The following is a 21,264-nucleotide window of genomic DNA, read 5'->3' as shown; positions in this document are numbered from 1 at the left end:
CATAAATATCAGCCCTACTGAAAAGTCTTTCATTAAAACAAGTTTCTCTTCATTGAATGATGGGAAAAAAAGTTTAAAAAAAAAAAAAAAAAAACTTCTCAAATTAGTGAATAAAACCGAAGGCGGAATATCCCTTGTTAAAGAATCGCTTCAAATTCTGAACCATCTGCTACCTTGATCCATAATGCTTCACAGCTGTCACGGTGCCTGAGGAGGAAGCATCGTATAAATTAATTCATTCCATCTCCATGACTCAAATCAGAGCAAAAAGCCAAAGACAGACCTTATTGATAATTACCAGTAAAATCTCAAACTAAGTCAACATAATTATATCTCGAAGAAATACTCTTCTTGAAAAACCACCATATATGTTCAATTATGGTTTCTACCTGTCATTCATTGTCCTTGAGGGGAAAAAATGCAGGAAACAACAACAGGGATTTTAGAAATAAATTTTAAAGTCAGAACTGGAATCACGGTATTAGGTGGAGAAAATCTATGACAATTCCAAAACGCTCTGAGTCTTCAACAGACCATGAAGCATCACAAAACACAAAAGCACGGAATCATATAAAAATACTTAATGCAAAATTCCCCAAATAAGACAGGAAGTGGCATTTGTATGTGTTAAAATAATTTAATTCTCCCTGTACATTTCAGTCCACATGAGCCAACAGAAGTCAAGAATGCATACTTTACAATATTTACCTGTTCTCAGACATTCAAGTCAACTCAGATGGCAAAAGTAGAATTCAATCACTAATGAAATGTTTAAAAAATATATATTAAACAAAAAATGTTTACAAGATAAAAAATAATCTTCCACAATGCAATAAATTGCAGATCACGAAAATTTTAACTCTTTAGGTGATTTCAGTTCAGTTTTTGGTTTCAAAATCTAGAGACAATCAAAAAGAAAGAGCATTGGCAGAATTTCTATCTGTTTTTACGTTTCTCTTTCTTGCTTCGATTATTTGTTACACTGTTTAAAGATGATGATGAAGGTGCTCTTGCATGACCTGTGGCCTTTAGATGGTCAAAAAGTTTATTCCGGGATGGAAATTCACTATGGCAGGTTGTACAGCTGATAAGCACATCATTCTGAGAAGAGGGAAAAAAAAAATCATACAGCAAAGTATTATTATCTGAGAGCAGTGTTTTTGGTTTTCATGTTGAAATTAAATATCAAACAACTATAAAATAAATGTCTTTTAACAAAACAGACAGCTACCAAGACAGGCTCAAAGAAGGCGGTTCTTAGAAGTTGAATCTCATTAACCTATACCATCAACTTTAAGGGTCCTGAGACATTCAGTAGCATGTGTCACATGGACAGGGCTTTAGATTTCAAAGTAATGAAAGAGAACAGTAACCATACAATCTGGTATGTTCAATATGCTTCTGTTTACTTTAAAGAAAAAAACTGATAGCGGCACATATATAAATTCTACGCTTATTAAGGAAAACTGCTGGTGGGTCCACACCTAGGCAGCAGGTGCAGAAGGGCTTGCCAAATACCCACTCAGATCTTCAGAATTAGAATTAGGAATTTAAACAACAGGGTCCATTGAAGAGCTGCCAGTATTATTTTGACCTACCATTGCCTGTGGTTCAGCAGGTACTCTGACAGATTTTTTTGTATCTTTGGCTTTCTTTCCTTTGGGTTTAGGAACACTGGAAAATAAATGAAAGAATTCATTTATTTACTGAATAATTAAATCCAATTTAACTATTCATTAATAATTAAATCCAATAATAATGTACCCTTTTTATCTGTCATCCTGCTCCCAGGAAGACTCAAACAACTGGCACACATTTTAAAGGCTAATTAATTAATTTTAATGGCCACGTGAATTATTTTTCATGTCTCAAATCAACAGCTTTAAAAAAAAAAAAGCAACTTTAGAGATGACATCGGACATCAAATTTTACAGAAAAACTAAGGAATTTGCTTCTAAGTTAAAACAGCTAAAACAAGACCCCTAAAATATCTCCGAACCTTTATACAGCATCTTATGTTAAAATGCTAAGTACTCAATATTCCATTTACTGCAGCAAACCACCTTCAGAGCCAACCAGTGGTACTCACAAATCACCTGTAACATTACATGTGGTTCCCCAAAGACGCAGCCTGTTGAACCTGATCCAGTCTATGACAAACACTTCATCAGTTCCACAGAGAAATGAGAAAAATGAAGAGACGGTAATGTATTCACAAAATTAAATCTGCTAAATGTAAAAATATTTCTTTTATCAAAAGATTATGTCAGGGAGTTCCCGTAGTGGCACAGTGGTTAACCAATGCGACTAGGAACCATGAGGTTGCGGGTTCGATCCCTGGCCTTGCTCAGTGGGTTAAGGATCTGGCGTTGCCGTGAGCTGAGGTGTAGGTCACAAACGCACCTCGGATCCCGCGTTGCTGTGGCTCTGGTGTAGGCTGGCAGTTACAGCTCCGATTAGACCCCTAGCCTGGGAACCTCCATATGCCACGGGAGCGGCCCAAGAAATGGCAAAAAAAAAAAAAAAAAGATTATGTCCTTTCTGCTGAGCTGTTGGGTTTTTCTGCTCTTTCATTCTTTAACCCAGAAACTGCCAGCCAGTATAAATCAGTTTCTTCCTATTCTGCTGTAACTCCAGAGCCCGCCTCTACTTAATCTTCTTTATGAATTTTCATTTTTCTTAATCCTCTCATACTTTCCCTCATTTGTGGTAACCAAATTCTTAGGGTAAAATCGAAGTGCAACTACATTTACGGAACAGACAGGGTGGGTTAAAAACAATGAGTTACAATGCTGCCAAGCACTTTATGAGTATATACTATTCTTCCAGCAGAACCCAAGAGTCTGTATTAAGTTAAATGGTCTTTACATTTAAAAGATGCTGATTAGGAGTATACCACAATATTATGCAGTATTCAGCCAGCTTTGAAGGCATCAAGGAAATAACACAATGACATAAAAGGCAACAGATTAATATTTACTAACTTACAAAATATCTCAGGCCACAAACACATCCAAGAAAACTTAGGATAAAATTCCCAAAGTACAATTTACCATTTTATGAATGACAGCAGCTACATCTCTGAAGCTAGTATCTAAGACCTTATTTTTAAAAAGTACTCTGGAGAGGATGTAAGGTACAGAGAGGAGTACACTCCATAATTCTGCAGTAACTGTTACAGATGGTTACTAGACTTATTGTGGTGATCAATTCGTAATGTATATATAAACGTCAAATCACTGTGCTGTACACCTGAAACTAAAATAATACTGTATGCCAACTATGCTTCAATAAAAAAATTAAAAGGAAAAAATTAAAAATTAAAACTACAATGCACTCTGGATACACCCATGTGTTTTAATGAAGAGCGTCTCACTAGGTGCTCTGCAGAGAAGAGGCCCCAGAGAAAGGCACTGGGGGTCAGGCCACCCCACCCGGGGAGGGGTTTCTCTCCCAGCCCTGCCCCTCCTCAGCAGTGAAGAGGTCACCTGAAGGCTCCGATTCTTTTTCTCACATCATTAAGTGAGAAAGCTCAACCCAAGTCTCACTTTGAGCAATGAGAGCCCCTTTTCCTCCCCAAATGAATTCCCACATTGAGGTAACATGGAAAATGAATGGACGCATTTTAGCTCTCGATGAAGGAGGTACTCGGGGGCCTGGAGCCCTGCCTTTTGGCCCACCCCGCGTGCACCCAAGCAGCCCCAAGAAGCTAGCTGAACTGGGTCCTTTAAGTAGTCAGGTAGAGGGCATTGCCCGACTGACCAGCTCTGGTTCTGGGGCAAGTCATTTAACCTGGACTCAGTTTCCTCATATGTGAAATGGGAACACACACCGAGCGTCAGAGTAGCCTGTGACCTCCCCTTCCAGCTTCCCACGCTCCAAAGTGTCCACATTCCCCGTTCATGTAGTTCCTCGTCCTCCTTTTCCTACAGCCACAGGCCTACTCCAAGCATCTCCCCTCATCCGTGGCATCTAAACCCCACGCCTGTCACTGCCGCTCCCATGTTGAGCATTATCCACTCTGGCTCCCACCTCACTCTGTCATCTGAATTCCTTCTTCATGGTCCTGTGACAGGGACTTGATGCTGCCCGCTATTCAGACCTTCCCTCAAGGAATAAGACATTACTCTGCTCTAGAGGAATGGAGGAGGAGGAGGAGGCGAGAAAGTCTGACAAGGAGAGGAAGGCGGGCCCTGGCCAAACACTGTGGCCTGAGCAGCAAGGGATGCCCAGGCTTCCAGAGCCTGAGGGCCCCACGTCATGCACATCTGTCCTCATGAAACAGCCCCACTCGCCCTAGCTTGGAGGTTCAGTCGGTGATGTTCTGGGCGAGGGGGGTATGGCCTCATCTGCAGCCTTGCTCTCAGGTGAGTGCCAAGGATAACTGACTCAGGACAAAATAAGAGCCTCCGCAGGGTACGGGAATCAAAATCCAGGCCAAGTGCCTTCCTTCTGCTTTCAGCCGTGTGGCTGAACTGTCTGAGCACACTGCCCAACTTCTTTCCCCAACACCGCCCTCTGTAGATGGACATGTGTGTAGGAGTCACAGATACATTGAACCCCCAGAGTCCATCACAGGAAAGGAGGTTTTATTTGATAAATAAGAGCCATCCACACCACCAGCATTAAGTAATTAGAGAACAGCACGTGACTCTGACTCACCTTTTAGCTTCGCTTTTGGGGTCATCGCACAGTTCAACAGTCTCTGTGACACCAACATTTTCTTGGGGACCGTCTTCCAAGTCTTTGGCACAGTCTTGATTTAGGTTGTTATCTTCCAGGTCAACCTTTACTCCTTCTCCAGTTCCATTTTCATTGAAATTGTCATCATAATTCTAGGTAAGAAAACAGGTGTGCTATTACAAAATAAAAACTCCAACACTACTAGCTTCTATTATTACGTTTTAATATAATAAACAATGGTAATGTCCTGTGCACTCTGATAGGAGAGTATCTTCAGGAAATAAAAGACGAGGCAGATAATAATTTAAGAACATGAATCTCCATTACAGAAATAATTAAATCAGGGAAAACTGGAAACAATTCAAATATTCAGTAAGTCGATGGTTGCATATATGAAGGAAAACTACCAAGCTCTTAAAAGTCATGTCTTCAAAGAAACTGATTCGATTACGTGGAAAAATACATGTTAGTAAAAATGGAAAAAAGAAAATTATATATAACATCTGAGTACAATTTAATTCAAAAAAGTAGTATCTACAGGAAGAATTAGGGATGATATTTATACTCTTCCATATTTTCCAAATGATCTACAGTAAGCAACTCTTAGAGTCAGGGAAAAAAAGAAAATGACAACAAACAGGCATTGTAAGAGAAGAAACACCTGGCAAACACTTTCTATAAGTACAACTGGTCTGTTTTTGTTTGGGGTAACATTGGGCCACATTTGCTTTCTTCCTCTCTTCTTCCCTTGTTCCCTCTCTCCGCACACAATTGCCAGATTGTTCTACTGTAAAGTACCATTTTCCTTTGCTCACCCCCGCGCCCCAGAACTGTAAAAGGCAGCTGCTAGCAGATTATCACCTAAGAACAGAAACTTCTACATATCCACAATTCCCTTTTCGCCCTGCAGATTTAATGCTGACATTATGTTACACGACCCATATTCACCTTCCAATAACGTCCTTTTTTGTAACCCCTGATAGTGGATATAATCAAGGGTCACTTGTTGCATTTAGTTGTCATATCTCTTTAATCTCCTTTTATTTGAGAAGGACACCCTTCTATTGTTCTGTCTTGCCTGATACTGACAATTTGACGGCTATTTTATAGAATGTTCCACGTTTGGCTTTGTCTAATTATTTCCTCATGATTAGGCTCCGGTTAAACATTTCTAGCAGGAATACTATAAAGATAATGTTGTGTCTTTCTCAGTACATTTTAATCAGGAAGCAAAACATCAGTTTCCATTTTTCAGTGACTGAAGTCTCGTCATTCAGGTAAGATGGTATTGCCAGATTGTTCTACTGTAAAGTACCATTTTCCTTTGTTAATTAATGAGTAATGTGCAAAGTGTTACTTTGAGATTGTATTAATATCCTGTTCCCTAATAACTATTTACTCAATGAATTTGGCATATATGGATAATTCTTGTGTGAACCATTTATTACATTGGGTAGATGCAGAACAGTGATTTTTCTGCTACTATTAGTCCTGTCATTTGCACTTGTACTAATTCATAATGTTGTAATGAAGCCTTTCCATCTCCTTTCTCCAACTCTTTTTTTAGACTTAATATAGATACATTATTTTTTTCTTTTTAATGGCTGCACCTGCGGCACATGGAAGTTCCCAGGCCAGGGACTGAATCCGAGCCACAGTTGAGGCAACACTGAATCCTTTAACCCACTGTGCTGGGCCAGGGATCAAAACTGCACCTTTGCAGCAACCCAAGCCACTGCAGCAGGATTCTTAACCCACTGTGCCATAGCAGGAACTCTAATACATGATTTTTTCAAAATAAAACCAATGTGTAAAAATCTATCACCACTATTCTTCTTAGAACTCAAATTTTCCCATATTTAACAAACCCTTAAGCTGACCCCTGGGTACTTCTGATGTATCTCCATCAATTTTTTGACTACTCCCTTACTTTCCAGCATAGATAATCCAGGCTCACTTTGTACTTTCCCTGTCTCTGCTCTAAAATCAGTCATTTCTTCAAGGACCAAACCCTGCCTCCTTTTACTAGGGAAGGGGATTTAGAAACCAAGATACGTGCTTTTTGCTAGTGGGGTATCACTGCTTCTGGGCCCTCACAGTGTGTGTTGCTCACGCACATACTATTTATTTTTTTAATACCATGAGCTCGTACTGATACCTCCAATTCCAGTCCAACATTTTCCCTCTCATTCCCTCAGTCTATACCTGTATTTCCCTTCTCCCCACAAGAGAATCTGGTTCCCAACAATCACATATTTATTCATTTGCTCTGTCCTCCAATATACACAAAATAGTTTCAATAATACCACAGCAATACTATCAAGACATCTACTAAGAAAAGGGCAAGACTTCCTTTGCAGTTAATTTTGTCTTTAGAGAACATCCCGAGGATGCTGTTCAGAGCACAGTGTTCAAAAGCTTCTTGGATTAATTCTTCCTTGCCAGCTTGTTTTTGTTTGTTTACACTCAATTTCAGTTTTCTGGGTTTCCTTTTACAGTGCTTATGGCTTATGCAAATTTTTTGACAATACAGAAAACTCCCAGTCTTAAGTTTCTCAGTATCTGCTCTTTAATCTACCCATGCATGTTTCCATACTACCTCTCCCTTCAAAAAAGAGCTTAGAAAATATTGGGGAAAGTGCTACATAGGTCTGAATTGGGGCTTTCTCCATGATGTAATCAGAAACCATAAAACAGAGGTACCATCAAGAAATACATATAGCTTTGGAGGGAAAACATGGGCTGGTAAACTGACGCATTTTCCTTAGTAAGGAAATATAAATACATGCATTTACTGTTGCAATCTTTAGGACCTATTCTTCATGACTCAAGATGAGATAGGCTTGAGTTAGAGGCAAATCCCATTCTATTTTGTCTTTATTCTAGTGATTCTGGCACACTCAAAGAAGGAAGAAAGTGTTCCAAACTAACAACTAGAAAGCCTCTGGGTGGAAGATATGAGTCACTTTATAAGAGGAACATACAATTTGCTATGTAGTTTTATAATTGGGGCAAAAAGTTCCAAGGCACAATTTTAACAGTGATTAACTCGTGTGTCATGTATCATTTCTGGAATGATAAAAACTATCAAATATATTATAACTATTTGTATAAAAAAGCTAAATCTAAAATTTTATGAAAAATTAGTACATAAGTTTTCTTAAAAACATTTCCAATTTTCCAAAAAACTACATTTAACATTTAATACTTAATATAATAAAATTATATTAAAATAATAACACGGAAATCAATTCTATTCCCTGTAGAACCACCAAATACCCTTAACAAAATAAAAACAAGCTTGCTTTTACAGGTTCAAAAAAATCCACGAGAGTAACACACATGTTGTTCTATTTAAAAATAATTCTTAAGACAGAGATTTAAATTTGGATCCCCAGTGTGAAACTACTGAAATTTTCGGGTAATACAAACAAACATTGTTTTTCAAGAAATCATTACAAGTTTCCAAACAAATGTTCCTTTTCCAAAATTTCATTTGTATTGTTGGAAGAATAAACTTGGATATGCAATAATGAATCCCCAGATTTTCATATATTTCTGATTTGAACTGTTGTCTTGAGTTAAAGATTTTATCATCACACGTGTCCAGATATTATTAAACATGGTCCCTCAGCTAATTTTCTTATTTTGAGAATTCCACACACAAAATTTTTAAACATACAGACAACCAGTAATTAGATAAATCGTCACATGCATGTAACAGAGTAAAGCACTAAAAAACCGTTTTACAGTTGGCATGAAATTAGGGAGCAAAAGACCCTCTCCTTCATACTGATTATACTGAATAAACAAGAGCTCTCTAACTTTATATTTAACATTGACTGTTAACAAAACTTTTTCAACATACCTGTGCTGGTTTCTGTTTCTTCTTCTTTTGTTTTTTAGAAAGCCTAGGGACAAATATAAATCAAAGTGTCAAATACTTGACTAAGAGAAAAGAAACAATACTAAAATACAAGTGATATAAAGAGAAGTAAAATACTAAAAAATATTTAATATCAAAAAGCATTATAAGGAGAAGAAAATATTCACATCATTTTAGAAAAAATAACAGTGGTTCAATTCATAGTAATTAGCATATCAATGCTAATTCGGTACAGGTAATAAATAGGTGTAAAACTTCTTTTAACACCATCATAATATATTCTGTAAAAATTCTATCTGACATCGCATCTCTACCCATTTCAATACTATAAAGTTCTCTTAACTAGAAGAAATGCAGAAAATATCAGCATGACAGAATAACTTCTTTACAATAAAGCAATACTTAAACGCAATCGCTAAATGTGCTAAGTAGGTCTAGCAACATTTTTAGAAGTACTTTTGCTTTGGTGCATCCTCCATTTCTTCCTCAGAATTGGCATTCAGACTATTTTCATCGGTTTGAGGTCCTGAAAAATTTGCTTCCTCCTCCTCCAACTGTTGTTTTAACAAGGCAACCATTTCTCGATGCTTCTTTGATTTTTCATGATTCCTCATGCTGAAAGAACAAGCTGATGTAAGTGACTGCAGTGGGGTTCCTTCGCGTGTGCCCAATCGAGCTACAATTTACTTTTTCCCCTTAACTTAGCTAAAGGTTAGTGATACTAGAAGAGACACAGGACTTCACAGGTATCAAGCACACAGGAAGTCCAGGACTCCGTTCTTCTTCCCTGTACTCTACCTCTGTACCCCTCCCTCTGTCCTTTTATCTACCTAAGTCTCCTTTTTCCATGTCAAGTTCTCTCTAGTTCTTCTTTTCTAATTCCTAGAATTCAAGCTTTCTACACTGATCCCTCTTAATCACTAAGTGCTTGCTAACTGGAATATTACAAGGCAAGATTTTAAGGTCAAAAAGAAGACCCCTTGGATGTGCCAAGTGGTGATGTGAGGGCTTCAAGTAAAAGAGGAGTTTACTTCCTTTTGCTTTTTTCGAGAGGCATCTCCGTTCGCATTCCCACCACCCTAAATGTGAATTCAGACAGACCTCCACCATCCACCTGAAACTCCACAAACAATGTCTATTTCAGTGCCCCCATGGGAACCAAACAACACTTCACAGAACAGAGGGGACAACACTTAAGCTACTAGAGAAAGGAGGAAACTTGTGTCACTATCCACTTTATCTTATCCTGTACAAATTTGGATTTCTAGCTGGAGTTGCTACTCTTCCTTCCTACTAAGGTTCTCCTTAAGACCAAGGTTCCTTAGAGAAAGTTGAAACATCTTGTGCCAAAAAATAAGCCCTAAAAATATGATGGGACATGTCAAAAGGACACGGGAACTAGGCTGAAGGAATTCTCATCACATCTGGAAAACTTTGAATATGAAAAGGACAACAATGAATTATAAAGCAATTCATAAATTCGTACTGACAACAGACAGATAGATAAATGCTGTGGTGTAAAACAGAAGGTCAAATGACAACTAATGATGCAGTAGCACTGGCACCAGAAAAGCCTTATTTTGAGACAATTACAGTGAAGATTGGTATAAGCTGGAATCATCAATGGATGCTAAATCTAGGAAGGAAATTTTGATGAGGAATAAGATATGTGCATGGCTTTAAAGTGTCTCCTCACAAATTAAACTCGCTGCAAGGGAAAATATGTTGCAAGATACTAAATGTACAGTGGAAATTAAGACAACACTCTGATTGGATGATCAAAATGATCACCACCAATGAGAGGCAGAGAGACGTTTGGTGCTTCCCGATAGAAGCCCTGAGAGCAATACATGTTTACATGGTATTCCAGCTAGGAATCTATAACCTGAATCTAATCATGAGGCAATGGACAAACCCAAAAGGAGAGATAGTCTCTTCAAAAAAACATTTTAAAAGTCAGTATTCTTCCAAAATCTCCACAGCACAGACAGAGGAACTGGGCCAGATTAAATGAGACCAAATACACTAAATGCAATATGAGGTCCTAGTCCGGATCCTGTACTGAAGTGAGAAAAATGCTACATAGGACATTAATAAAGGATTAATTGACAAAAGTGAAATATGGGCAGTAAATGGAATACAAGTGCCACATCACAGTTATATATTTCCTAAAGTTGACAGCTCTACTGTGATTATGCAAGATAATGTCTTTTTTCTTAAGGGATATAAGCTGAAAGTGCCACATCACAATTATGATTTGCCTGAAGTTGACAACTCTACTGTGATTATATAAGAGAATGTCCTTATTTCTTAAGGGGTATAAACTGAAGTATCTAAAGGTAAAGAGGCATTATGTACTTATGTATGCAACTTACTCTCAGATTATTCCAGAAAAACCCTTGTCTTGTGTGTGGAGAGAACATGAGCACATGCAAATAGGGCAAAATGTGAGCAACAGGTGAATCGGGCATTCTATATTCTGTTCAAGCAACTTGTCTGTAAACCTCTGACATTACTTCCAAATAAAAAATACATTTTAAAATCCCCACCATTGCTCATGTTTTCTTGCTTACTTCTAACTTGTCTGCCTCACACCAGTCCCCTTGACACTCGGTCCCTTTTCCCTGGGGTGACAGAGTGACACCGCCTATGACTCCCTCAGCCCCACTTCCATCCTTTAACCACCTTCTGCACCGCCCATGTTTTGCTTTTTCCCTTGCTAATTCTGCTCTTATTTTCTCCCATCTTCTTTCCCCCTCTTTATGACCGTATCCTTTTTAATACTTCTCTCTTCATCATCGTTTCCTTAAGATAAAGTCCTTCCCCTTCAGCAAATATAATACGGCAGGACACAGCTGAAGTTCTCGGGCTGGCAGCAACGGCCTGTGTGGGACCATGCTGGCTGGAAGTGAGTTTGCACCCACAGGGGGGCTCGGGTTTAGCCCCCTTGCCCATGTGACCTTGCCTTTCACACTAAAACAAGCCACATTTGAGATAGCGAACACATTAAAAAGCAGCTATTACAAAGGAACACTGTGTGAGTAAGAATCAGGACAACAGGCTTAACTGCTGGTACAAATCCTTCCTCCCCTGCTGGGAAGACAGCCCCCAAGATGGTGTGTGAGGGCTAGCGACCAACTGCTGGAGCATTTTTTAGGACTTTCAAAGCGTGACACTTCACCATAAAAGAAGAAGTGGGTTCAAAGATATTATACTTACGCCTTTTCCGCCTTGAAAGACTTATCGCACGCTGGACAGTAAAGGCCATCATAAAGTTCTGCGTCCTCAGCCTCATCGCTATCTTTCCCTATGAGAGAGGAAAGCCTACAGTAAGAATCCTGTTCCATCAGAACATACATCTAACACATGTGAACAAGTTACAGCTCTTGAGCGAGGATGGAAAGTCACACACATATCAGAAACTAAAATTTGTGTATTTCCTCACCAAGAAAAAACAATGTTATCAGGATCTGGCCTTTTAAAAGCAGCACTGAACTATAAGGCAAGCCTTCCAAACAGATCACTTTTCCTTTCAAATTCTTTTCATAGGTCTACTTAGAAGGCAGCTCAAAAAATTCTTAGTCCTGGGTGTGAGCTAAGTTCAGAAGAAAATGGCTCTTTCATAGTTCTACCAGGAAGCAGTTTTTTCAACAAAGGTTTTTTAGTTTACCTCTTGAGCAAGATTTGATGTAACACATTTACAACCGTAAACGACTCATAAACGCTTAAATAAGCTTAGCTTATGACATTCCATCACTATTAGCAAGACAGGTCAGAGTTCCCACTGTGGTGTAGCAGGTTAAGAATCAGAGCAGCAGCATGGGTCCCTGCGAAGGCAAGGGTCTGATCCCCGGCCCGGTGCAGTGCTTTGAAGGATCTGGCATTGCTGCAGCTGTGGCGTACATTGCAAATGTGGCTCAGGTTCGAGCCCTGGCCCAGGAACTTCTATATGCTGCAGGTATAGCCATTAAAAAAAAAGAAAAGAAAAGGCCATAAAAGAGTATATTACATGTAAAGTTTAACATTGTCTTTACAGACTTTTATAAGCTTGAAGCTTTATTACAATGGAGTAATTACTATCAATAAGACTCCAAAATCAAAGTTCAACTGAAAGTCTTTGCACAATCCCATATTCTATCTTTATAAGAAATAAACAGAGTTCCCATCATGGCGCAGCAGAAACGAATCCAATTAGGAACTATGAGGTTGTAGGTTCAATCCCTGGCCTTGCACAGTGGGTTAAGAGTCCAGCGTTACCGTCAGCTGTGGTGTAGCTCATGGACATAGCTTGGATCCCGTGTTGCTGTGGCTGTGGTGTAGGCTGGCAGCTGTAGCTCCATTTGACCCCTAGCCTGGGATCCTCCATATGCCACCAGTGAGGCGCTAAAAAGACAAAAAAAAAAAAAAAAAGAAATAAACAAGTAAAGGAATTGTCATTTCGGATTTACTATGGTATCAAAAAGATCTCAAGGTATTTCTTCTATATTCTACAGTTTGTTTTTTTGTAGGTAATGGTAATGTGATTCTGAAGGACATTCTCACTGAAATCATAAGTGATCAAAACACCTCCAATGTTTAGTATATTTTCCAATTATGTGTACGCTTTCAAAGAATTAATTAAAGCTGGATTTGAAGTAAAAATTTGGATCAAAAAATGTTCCCAGGCATATGCCAAAGCTTCTCAGTCTTAGTTTCTTCATCAGCAAAATGGAGATAATTATATGAGCAAAACCTGTATTTAAGAGATAGTGGGTGAGGATCGAGCAAGATCTTGTAATGGAAGTAGATTATAAATTGTGAAACTACCTACTTATGCCACCTCACATTTATATAGTGCTTTATAACTCTCAAAGCACTTTCACACATAGTACTTCTACTTCATTAAGAAAACCTTTCATTTCCTAATCACTGGGACTAAAGAAAAGCCTGGCATTTTATCATTTGAGCTCTTGGTCTGAAAAACCGCAGCTGTAGACCGGTAAAACTGATTAAACTATGTTTAGATCATTTCATTTCTCCTGGGATAGACAGAGACAGGGACAATCGGGTATGCTGATGGCTACTCTCAACAACGCCCAGTCCTCTCCTTTTCAGGTAGTCACATGCCTGTGCTCGAATAGGGGCAGGGAAAAAAGACCCACCTCAGACACCAAGAAGAGCCCCTCTACAAGTCAGAAATGAGACTATTTATATAGACCAGATAGATTCCTGTGCATCAGCTTCTCTGGAAAGAGTTGCTATTAAAACTTAACCTACTTGCTTAACTGCATTTTTAACAAAATAATCAGTTGCACCTGACAATATGTCCACTGCTCAATATATTTATGCAGCCAAATAGTGTAAAACATGGTCTGAAAAGAGTCTGTTGATAAAACTGCGGCAATTATACTACTTTCACAGACTATCCTTGCTTGGCCAGGCCAAACTGTTTTTCATTTCAATCATCCACCATATTAAAAAACTGGGAGATGACAGACAAAAATCCAGATTTCCAGCCTCTTTTTTTCTTTTTTTTTTTGCCATTTCTTGGGCTCCTCCCATGGCATATGGAGGTTCCCAGGTTAGGGGTCTAATCGGAGCTGTAGCCACCAGCCTACGTCAGAGCCACAGCAACGCGGGATCTGAACCGTGTCTGCAACCTACACCACAGGTCACGGCAACGCTGGATCCTTAACCCACTGAGCAAGGCCAGGGATCGAACCTGCAACCTCATGGTTCCTACTCAGATTCGTTAACCACTGAGCCACGACGGGAACTCCCCAACCTCACTTTAAAAACAAACCAAACAAACATGAAATGGACCACAATTGGCTGGAACAGAGGTATTCTTGAGGTTCCCCCATTCCTTGCTGTCTCACACCTGAGCCCTCTGTGGTACCTGTAAACACCCTGAGTGCACAACCCCTGTGCCCAAGACCATTTACTTCCCAGGGTTTCTTAATGAATGGAAGAAGTTACCGTCCTGTCCATCTCTGAGCTCCCGTTCTTCTGTTTCATCTTCACCTGATCCATCTCCAAACTCCTTTTCATACTGCGCCTCCATCTCCCTGAGTTCCTTCTCCAAATCGGCCACCGTCATCCAGCTCTGCTCTTTGTATTGCTCTGCCAGTCTAGACATACACAGCACAGTCTTTGCATTGGTTTTATTTACTTTGGAGGCTTAAAATCCATCCCTAGAGAGCTTCTTCCTCCCAAATTACCAGTGCTTACAAACTTGAAACCTGTGCTTGTTGTAATGCGCAAAATCTCTTAAATCTGTTTTCTGTTAATCGGTTGATTTTAATTGCTCCACTAGATAATGGGTTTCGAAATACATAACTCTTAGCAACTTATTAAAAGTCCTCAGGCAGTTTTAATTCATTAGTGTTAAGCAAAGTGCTAACTTTCCAAAGATGAGGTAGGGAGAATTTTCAAAAAGTGAATAGTTTTTTAATGAAATGTTATAGTGCTCTGGGCACAATGCTTTCACAGTGACTCAAAACAACAAAACTTTAAAGGCATTAAGACGAACTAAATATTGAGGAGTAAAGTGACAAAGCAGAGTATTGCATGGTGCTTGAAAGCAGGGCCCTGGACTGACTTTTGGGGTCCAATTCCCGCCTCTGGAATTTACTGATCATGTGATCTTGGGCCTCTCTGCCTCATTTCCTCAAAAGAGGGTGAAAACCAGAACTTGCATCATAAAGCTGTTGTGATGAAAGCACTTAGAACAGGGCCTTGTACAGAATAAGAATTCAATTAGCATTAGTTATCACTAAACATTACTAGAGTCTGTAAAGGGTCTCGAGAACCAAGGGATCCTGAAGGAAAACATCCAACTCAAAGGAAACATTTTTTCACAGTAGATGAAAAGACACGGTCCAACGCCAGGATGTAGAGAAGGACGAAGCCAGGATGAGGAAAGCACCACGCCAGGCATCCACTGACGCTTCCTGTGACCCGCACCTACATCTAGACAGGGTCCAGCCAGCACCACATACTTGGCCTGCTTGAGCTTCTGCTGCCGTCTCATGGCCTCGGCCTTCCTCGCCTTCTCTGCGTTCTGTTCTTCCACCAGTTTCCGATGGGCCTGCACTCTTCTATCTCTTTTGCGGATGAAAGCTACCAGCTGACGGACAAGCTCATTCTTCTCTTTCCTCGCTTTGTCTCGAATCTTTTTGTTCTCTTTCTCCATGGCTCGTTTCTCCCAGCGGTTTGAAGCTTGTCGGGTATCATATTCTTCTTTCCAAGCAAAGTTCTTCTGCGTGCAGAAACTCTGCCAGTAAGCGTAGAAAGGATGGACTACCTAGTGACAAAGAAAAGAGGTATAATGCTAGTTTTTTTATTAGGAGTTTTTAAAGCAAGGCCGCCAATATTGCTGATGCAAAGTACCTAACTTCCTTTCTTCATATATATAGCATTACTACTAATCAACAGAAAAGGCAGTCCTTTGAAGCCTTTGCAAAATAAATCATTCTTCAGAATAAATTTGATGAGGAAATTAACAAAGTGGGACCATGATCAATAAACAGGGAAAACTAAAAGGAGGGGATGTGATCCGGAAGAAAAAGAGAGGAAGAGAGAAACAGGATAGGACCAAGGACTAGAACTCATTTTTTCTAAATAAAGAAGTGGGAGTTCCCATTGCGGCTCAGTGGTAACAAACCTAACTAGTATCCGTGAGGATACATGTTCAATCCCTGGCCTCGCTCAGTGGGTTAAGGATCCAGCACTGCCATGCGCTGTGGTGTAGGTCACAGACATGACTCGGATTCTGCGTTGCTGTGGCTGTGGTGTAGGCCGGGGACTACAGCTCTGATTCAACCCCTAGCCTGGGAACCACTATATGTCACAGGTATGGCCCTAAAAAAAAACAATAAAGAAAGAAAGAGGAGTTCCAACTAGGAACCATGAGGTTGTAGGTTCGATCCCTGGCCTTGCTCGGTGGGTTGAGGACCCGGCGTTGCCGTGAGCTGTGGTGAAGGTTGCAGACATGGCTCGGATCTGGCGTTGCTGTGGCTGTGGCATAGGCCAGCAGCAACAGCTCTGATTCGACCCCTGGCCTGGGAACTTCCATGTGCCTCGGAAGCAACCCTAGAAAAGGCAAAAAAAAAAAAAAAAAAAAAGAAAGAAAGAAGTGGGTACAAGGAACTATAGCCAATCTCCTGAGACAGACTGATAAAATATAGAAAAAAGAATTACGTATATGTATGACTGAATCACTTTACTGTACAGGTGAAACTGGTACGACAGTGTAAATCAACTATATTTCAATAACAAAATAATTAAAAAACAAAAAAATTAAAGAAGTGGGGGAATGACACACTGATAAACACTAATTACAAAATGGTGACCAATTTCAAATTTTTCTTTACCGTATCATAGTCACTCTGGGAGTCTCCAAAAGTTGGGAAATCCTCAACATCCTCTTCTAGAGCAGATTCTAGTTCTTCCTTTGCAATCATTTCAAAAACATTACGATACACTGCATAAAAGCCCTAAAAAACAGTAACAGAAACACAAATTCTTCACCTTTTTGTAGTCTAATCACAGAATAAGTTTTTAAAATGTAACATGAACAACTTTAATGTTAAAGAACTAGAATCCCATGGAGTTCCCACTGTGGCTTGGCAGAAACAAATCTGACTAGCATCCGTGAGGACACAGGTTCGATCCCTGGCCTTACTCAGTGGTTTAAGGATCTGGCATTGTCATGAGCTGTGGTGTAGGTCACAGACGAGGCTTGGATCCTGCCTGTGTTGCTGAGGCTGTGGTGCAGGCCAGCAGCTATAGCTCTGATTTGACCCCTAGCCTGGGAACCTCTGTACGCTACGGATGCAGCCCTAAAAAGACCAAAAAAAAAAAAAAAAAAAAAATTAGAATTAGAGACCCAAGCTCTGTCACTGCAAGTACATTTAGATTTCCAATGAAGTCTTCTATGTGCTGGCAGTTTAAATGTGATGGCAATGTTTTTCAGTTTTTCAAAATGAACATTGTTGTATTTTTTACTATAGAATAATTTTAAGAATCCTCTTTGTACCTAAGAGTCTTATTTAAGTGCCTGATAAGAAATTATCAGTGAGTTCATGTCATACCTTTTCATCATCTCCATAACCAGAGTAACAGGTCACAGTGAAGTAGTGAAGCAAATCTAAGCTGTCATCTTGATATTCTCCATCAAGCCCACCTTTAAGCAGAGCCTCTCTATGATTATCATACCTAAACAGAAACGTTAGAAACATCAGTGAAGGCTGGATAAATAAAAATTCAAAAGGAGTCCTGACTCTGAAACAGTCAAAATGTAATTATTGTACATTTTCATGTAGCCAACCCCACAACCAAAATATTTGAATATCAACATAAAAAGACCTAATAATCTTGCACAGAACTGTTTATTAAAACTATGTTGGCAACTCCCAGTAACTTATAGGTGTGATATGGTACCAGCCCATACGAAGAGGGGGATTTAAAATTCAGCCCAGGAATTTCCCTGACTCTCCCAGAAAGGTAGCTGCACTTTCACAGGGAAGAAACTGTGCTAAGTAAGACATAGTGAATATAATCTGGTCCACAGACTAATTACACATTTGGGATCTGGGAACTCACCCACATGTACCAGAATCGCACTCTTCCAATGTCTATGTAAGCAATAGCAGCTTCACACACATACAATTACCCCTCAAGATAACTCCATAAAGTTAGTTATCATCCTCGTTCGATATAACAGGAAACTGAAGCTCGGAAATATTAAATAACTTGTTGTTGACAATCATAAAGCCAATAAGCAGCAGAGCTAGAATTCAAAACAAGTCCTGCACTGGAAGGCCCACGAGTGCAGTACTGCCTCCAGGAGAGTTAAGAGGCAGGAGCTTTAAACAAAAAGATAAGGGAATCCTCAGGACAGGAAAATAACCTCAAATCTAGAGAACAGGCTAGGCCAGAAGGAAGGCAGGAGAAAATTTCAAAATTTCCAGAAGCAGGCAAAAAGCATTTCTAAGGCCAGATTTCCAAATTCCTCAGAAAGAGAAAAATTTAGGATTCTCTGATTTTTATATACAAGACTATTTATTTATTTATTTGTCTTTTTAGGGCTGCACCTGTGGCATATGGAGGTTCCCAGGCTAGGGGTCTAATCAGAGCTGTTGCTGCTGGCCTATGCCAGAGCCACAGCAATACCAGTTCCGAGCTGCATCTGCGACCTACACCACAGCTCATAGCAACATCAGATCCTTAACCCACTAAGCGAGGCCAGGGATTGAACCTGCAAGCTCATGTTTCCTAGTTGGATTTGTTTCCTCTGTGCCACGACTGGGACTCCAATATATACAAGACAACTTAATAAGAGTTTTCTTTACAGCCTCTCTTGATAGCCAGCCGTGCTGTACACTAACGCGGGTGAACTGAACACCCACCTGCTCTTTGGAACAGTAAGATCTTGTACAGCTGTCAGGACTTAATACCGATTCCTTTGTAGGAAAAAGTTCATCGAGAACCTAGAAACGCAGAACTTCAAGTGTCGAAATTTTTGTTTGGAAATGGCATTAAATTATCAGGTCATCATTAGTTAAAGTATCGATCATGGATGTAGAGGTGTCACTCAATTTCTTCACATAAAATAAGCAGTTCTCGGGAAAAGATTATAATTCTTGATGAAACCACTCAATCTGTCTTTTAAGGATAAGACAACATTCTTTTCTAATATCAGTAAATCTGTCAGACATTAAAGAGAACTTATTCAGTGAGTCACTTCAGAAGTATCAAAATTAAAACTAATACTGCCAAACTTTGTTTCGTCCATAAAATCAGAGTTGGAATAATCATCTCGAAGGTTCCTTCCTACCCAAACCCTGCATTTTATATAATAGGTGACTGGCACTTCAGAACACACCCCAAACTGCTTAACATATTAAATTTTTTAAAAAATCTCTCCACTGGAGTTCCCGTCGTGGCACAGTGGTTAACGAATCCGACTAAGAACCATGAGGTTGTGGGTTCGATCCCTGGCCTTGCTCAGTGGATTAAGAATCCGGCATTGCCATGAGCTGTGGTGTAGGTTGCAGACGCGGTCCGGATCTGGCATTGCTGTGGGCTTAGGCCAGCAGCAACAGCTCCGATTCGACCCCTAGCCTGGGAACCTCCATACGCTGTGAGTGCGGCCCTAAAAGGACAAAAGACCAAAAAAAAAAAAAAAAAAAAAAAAAAAAGTCACTGCAAGATTTCTGGTCCCGTATGCTCTTCCAGAACCTTGCCACCTTCATCAACAGGCAGAATCTTATTTCTCTCCCCCTTGAATCTGGGCAGGACACGTGATGTTTCAACTGCTGGAATGTGGCAGAAGTGTCACCACGTGATTTTCGGGGCTGGGCCATAAAGGGTGATGTGCCTCCTGTCTGGCTTTCTCTCAGGATGCTTCTCTTAGAACCCAGCTACCATACTGTGAGGAAGCCCAGTCCACGTGGAGGGGACAGAAATATTTTGGCCAAAAGGTTCCACAAAGGTCTTCTGTAGGAGGCCGCCCCAGCCTCCAGCCAATGAGTGGATGAGCCACCGGGTAATCCCCAACCCGTGCTGCTGTGGCTGTGGTAAGGGCCAGTGGCTACAGCTCCGATGAGACCCATAGCCTGGGAAGTTCCATATGCTGAGGGAGCGGCCCTAGAAATGGCAAAAAGACCAAAAAAAAAAAAAAAAAAAGCAAACAAAAAAAACTCTCCACTGACCACCATTCCCCACAAGATAGATCAGGAGGCCAGCGCCATGCTCACCATGCTCTCTCCTGAGGGTCACTCAACACGTCATACGCTGCCTGGATTAGTTTGAATTGTTCAGCTGCTTCTGCGGCATTATCCAGATTTTTATCTGTTAAAATAAAGGCACAGAAATTCAGTCATCAGAAAGTAGAGGACAGGGAGTTCCCGTTGTGGCCCAGCAGAAAAGAACTGGACTAGTATTCATGAGAATGTGGGTTCGATCCCTGGCCTCGCTCAGTGGGTTAAGGATCCCGCGTTGCTCTAGCTGCGGTGTAGGCCAGCAGCTGCAGCTCTGATTTGACCCCTAGCCTGGGAACATCCATATGCCGTGGGTTCGGCCCTAAAAAGCCAAAAAAAAAAAAAAGTAGAGGACAGAATCTACAAGGGACCTCTTCCATCACAAATGCCATAAATAGATGAGTGTACAAAATGAAGAAAAACAACTAGGGAAAAGTAGAGAAAACAGATGGTAGCAGATAATCAGGACCTGTTACAAGTGTCAACCTGAGTGGACATTTCATGCTTTTCTCTAAATCTCAGTGCTCCACTGAACACTCAATCTGGATATCCACAAACAGAAACCCCGAGTAGTACACATTTTCATTTTAGAAGGAACAAAATATATACATCAAATCAGTTATAGAGAGGCTGTTACTACTTAGTGCTAGATTATGTTTAATCTGTCCTTACTACTGTCCTTAAGGTTATCAACATATAGCAAAATAAAGCTCATAAAGTTTAAAAAATATATCCTGACCACTTACTTTTCCCTCAGCTGTGCCTTCTTAACCAAGGAGTTCAGAAAGCATCTCTGCCTCAGGGCAGCGGCCAGCTTCCAAGATGGCCCCGAAGGACCCGCACCTCCTGGCATTCACACCCTTGTGTTGTCCCCTCCCACGTCACCGGGGTGGGTCTGTGTGACCGAAAGCAGGTGGCAGAAGTAATGATGGGAAAGGACCCTGCTTCCAA

The 21,264-nt window shown here is 40.3% G+C and overlaps 1 protein-coding gene across 1 annotated transcript in view; it reads right to left on the bottom strand.

Moving 5' to 3' along the window:
- Positions 1-617: 617 nt before the first annotated feature.
- The window catches only part of DNAJC21 (DnaJ heat shock protein family (Hsp40) member C21), a 28,531-nt gene continuing 7,884 nt past the window's right edge, over positions 618-21,264 (bottom strand). Inside the window, exons 2-12 of the mRNA XM_003133880.5 lie at positions 20,311-20,404; positions 17,644-17,767; positions 16,924-17,046; positions 15,550-15,854; positions 14,528-14,679; positions 11,789-11,876; positions 9,026-9,184; positions 8,552-8,594; positions 4,663-4,835; positions 1,599-1,674; positions 618-1,101 (exon numbers count right to left, since the gene is read on the bottom strand). Of these exons, the coding sequence (XP_003133928.3) occupies positions 937-1,101; positions 1,599-1,674; positions 4,663-4,835; positions 8,552-8,594; positions 9,026-9,184; positions 11,789-11,876; positions 14,528-14,679; positions 15,550-15,854; positions 16,924-17,046; positions 17,644-17,767; positions 20,311-20,404 (1,502 nt within the window). The 3' untranslated portion in view covers positions 618-936. The remainder of the gene's footprint in view (positions 1,102-1,598; positions 1,675-4,662; positions 4,836-8,551; positions 8,595-9,025; positions 9,185-11,788; positions 11,877-14,527; positions 14,680-15,549; positions 15,855-16,923; positions 17,047-17,643; positions 17,768-20,310; positions 20,405-21,264) is intronic.

The sequence above is a fragment of the Sus scrofa genome, chromosome 16, assembly GCF_054392235.1.
Source record: "Sus scrofa isolate SSC_HxYL_T2T_F1_AM1 chromosome 16, Sscrofa_HxYL_maternal_Yorkshire_Landrace_v2.0, whole genome shotgun sequence".
Lineage (NCBI taxonomy): Eukaryota > Metazoa > Chordata > Mammalia > Artiodactyla > Suidae > Sus > Sus scrofa.
This window is presented reverse-complemented; position numbering and strand designations above follow the sequence as displayed.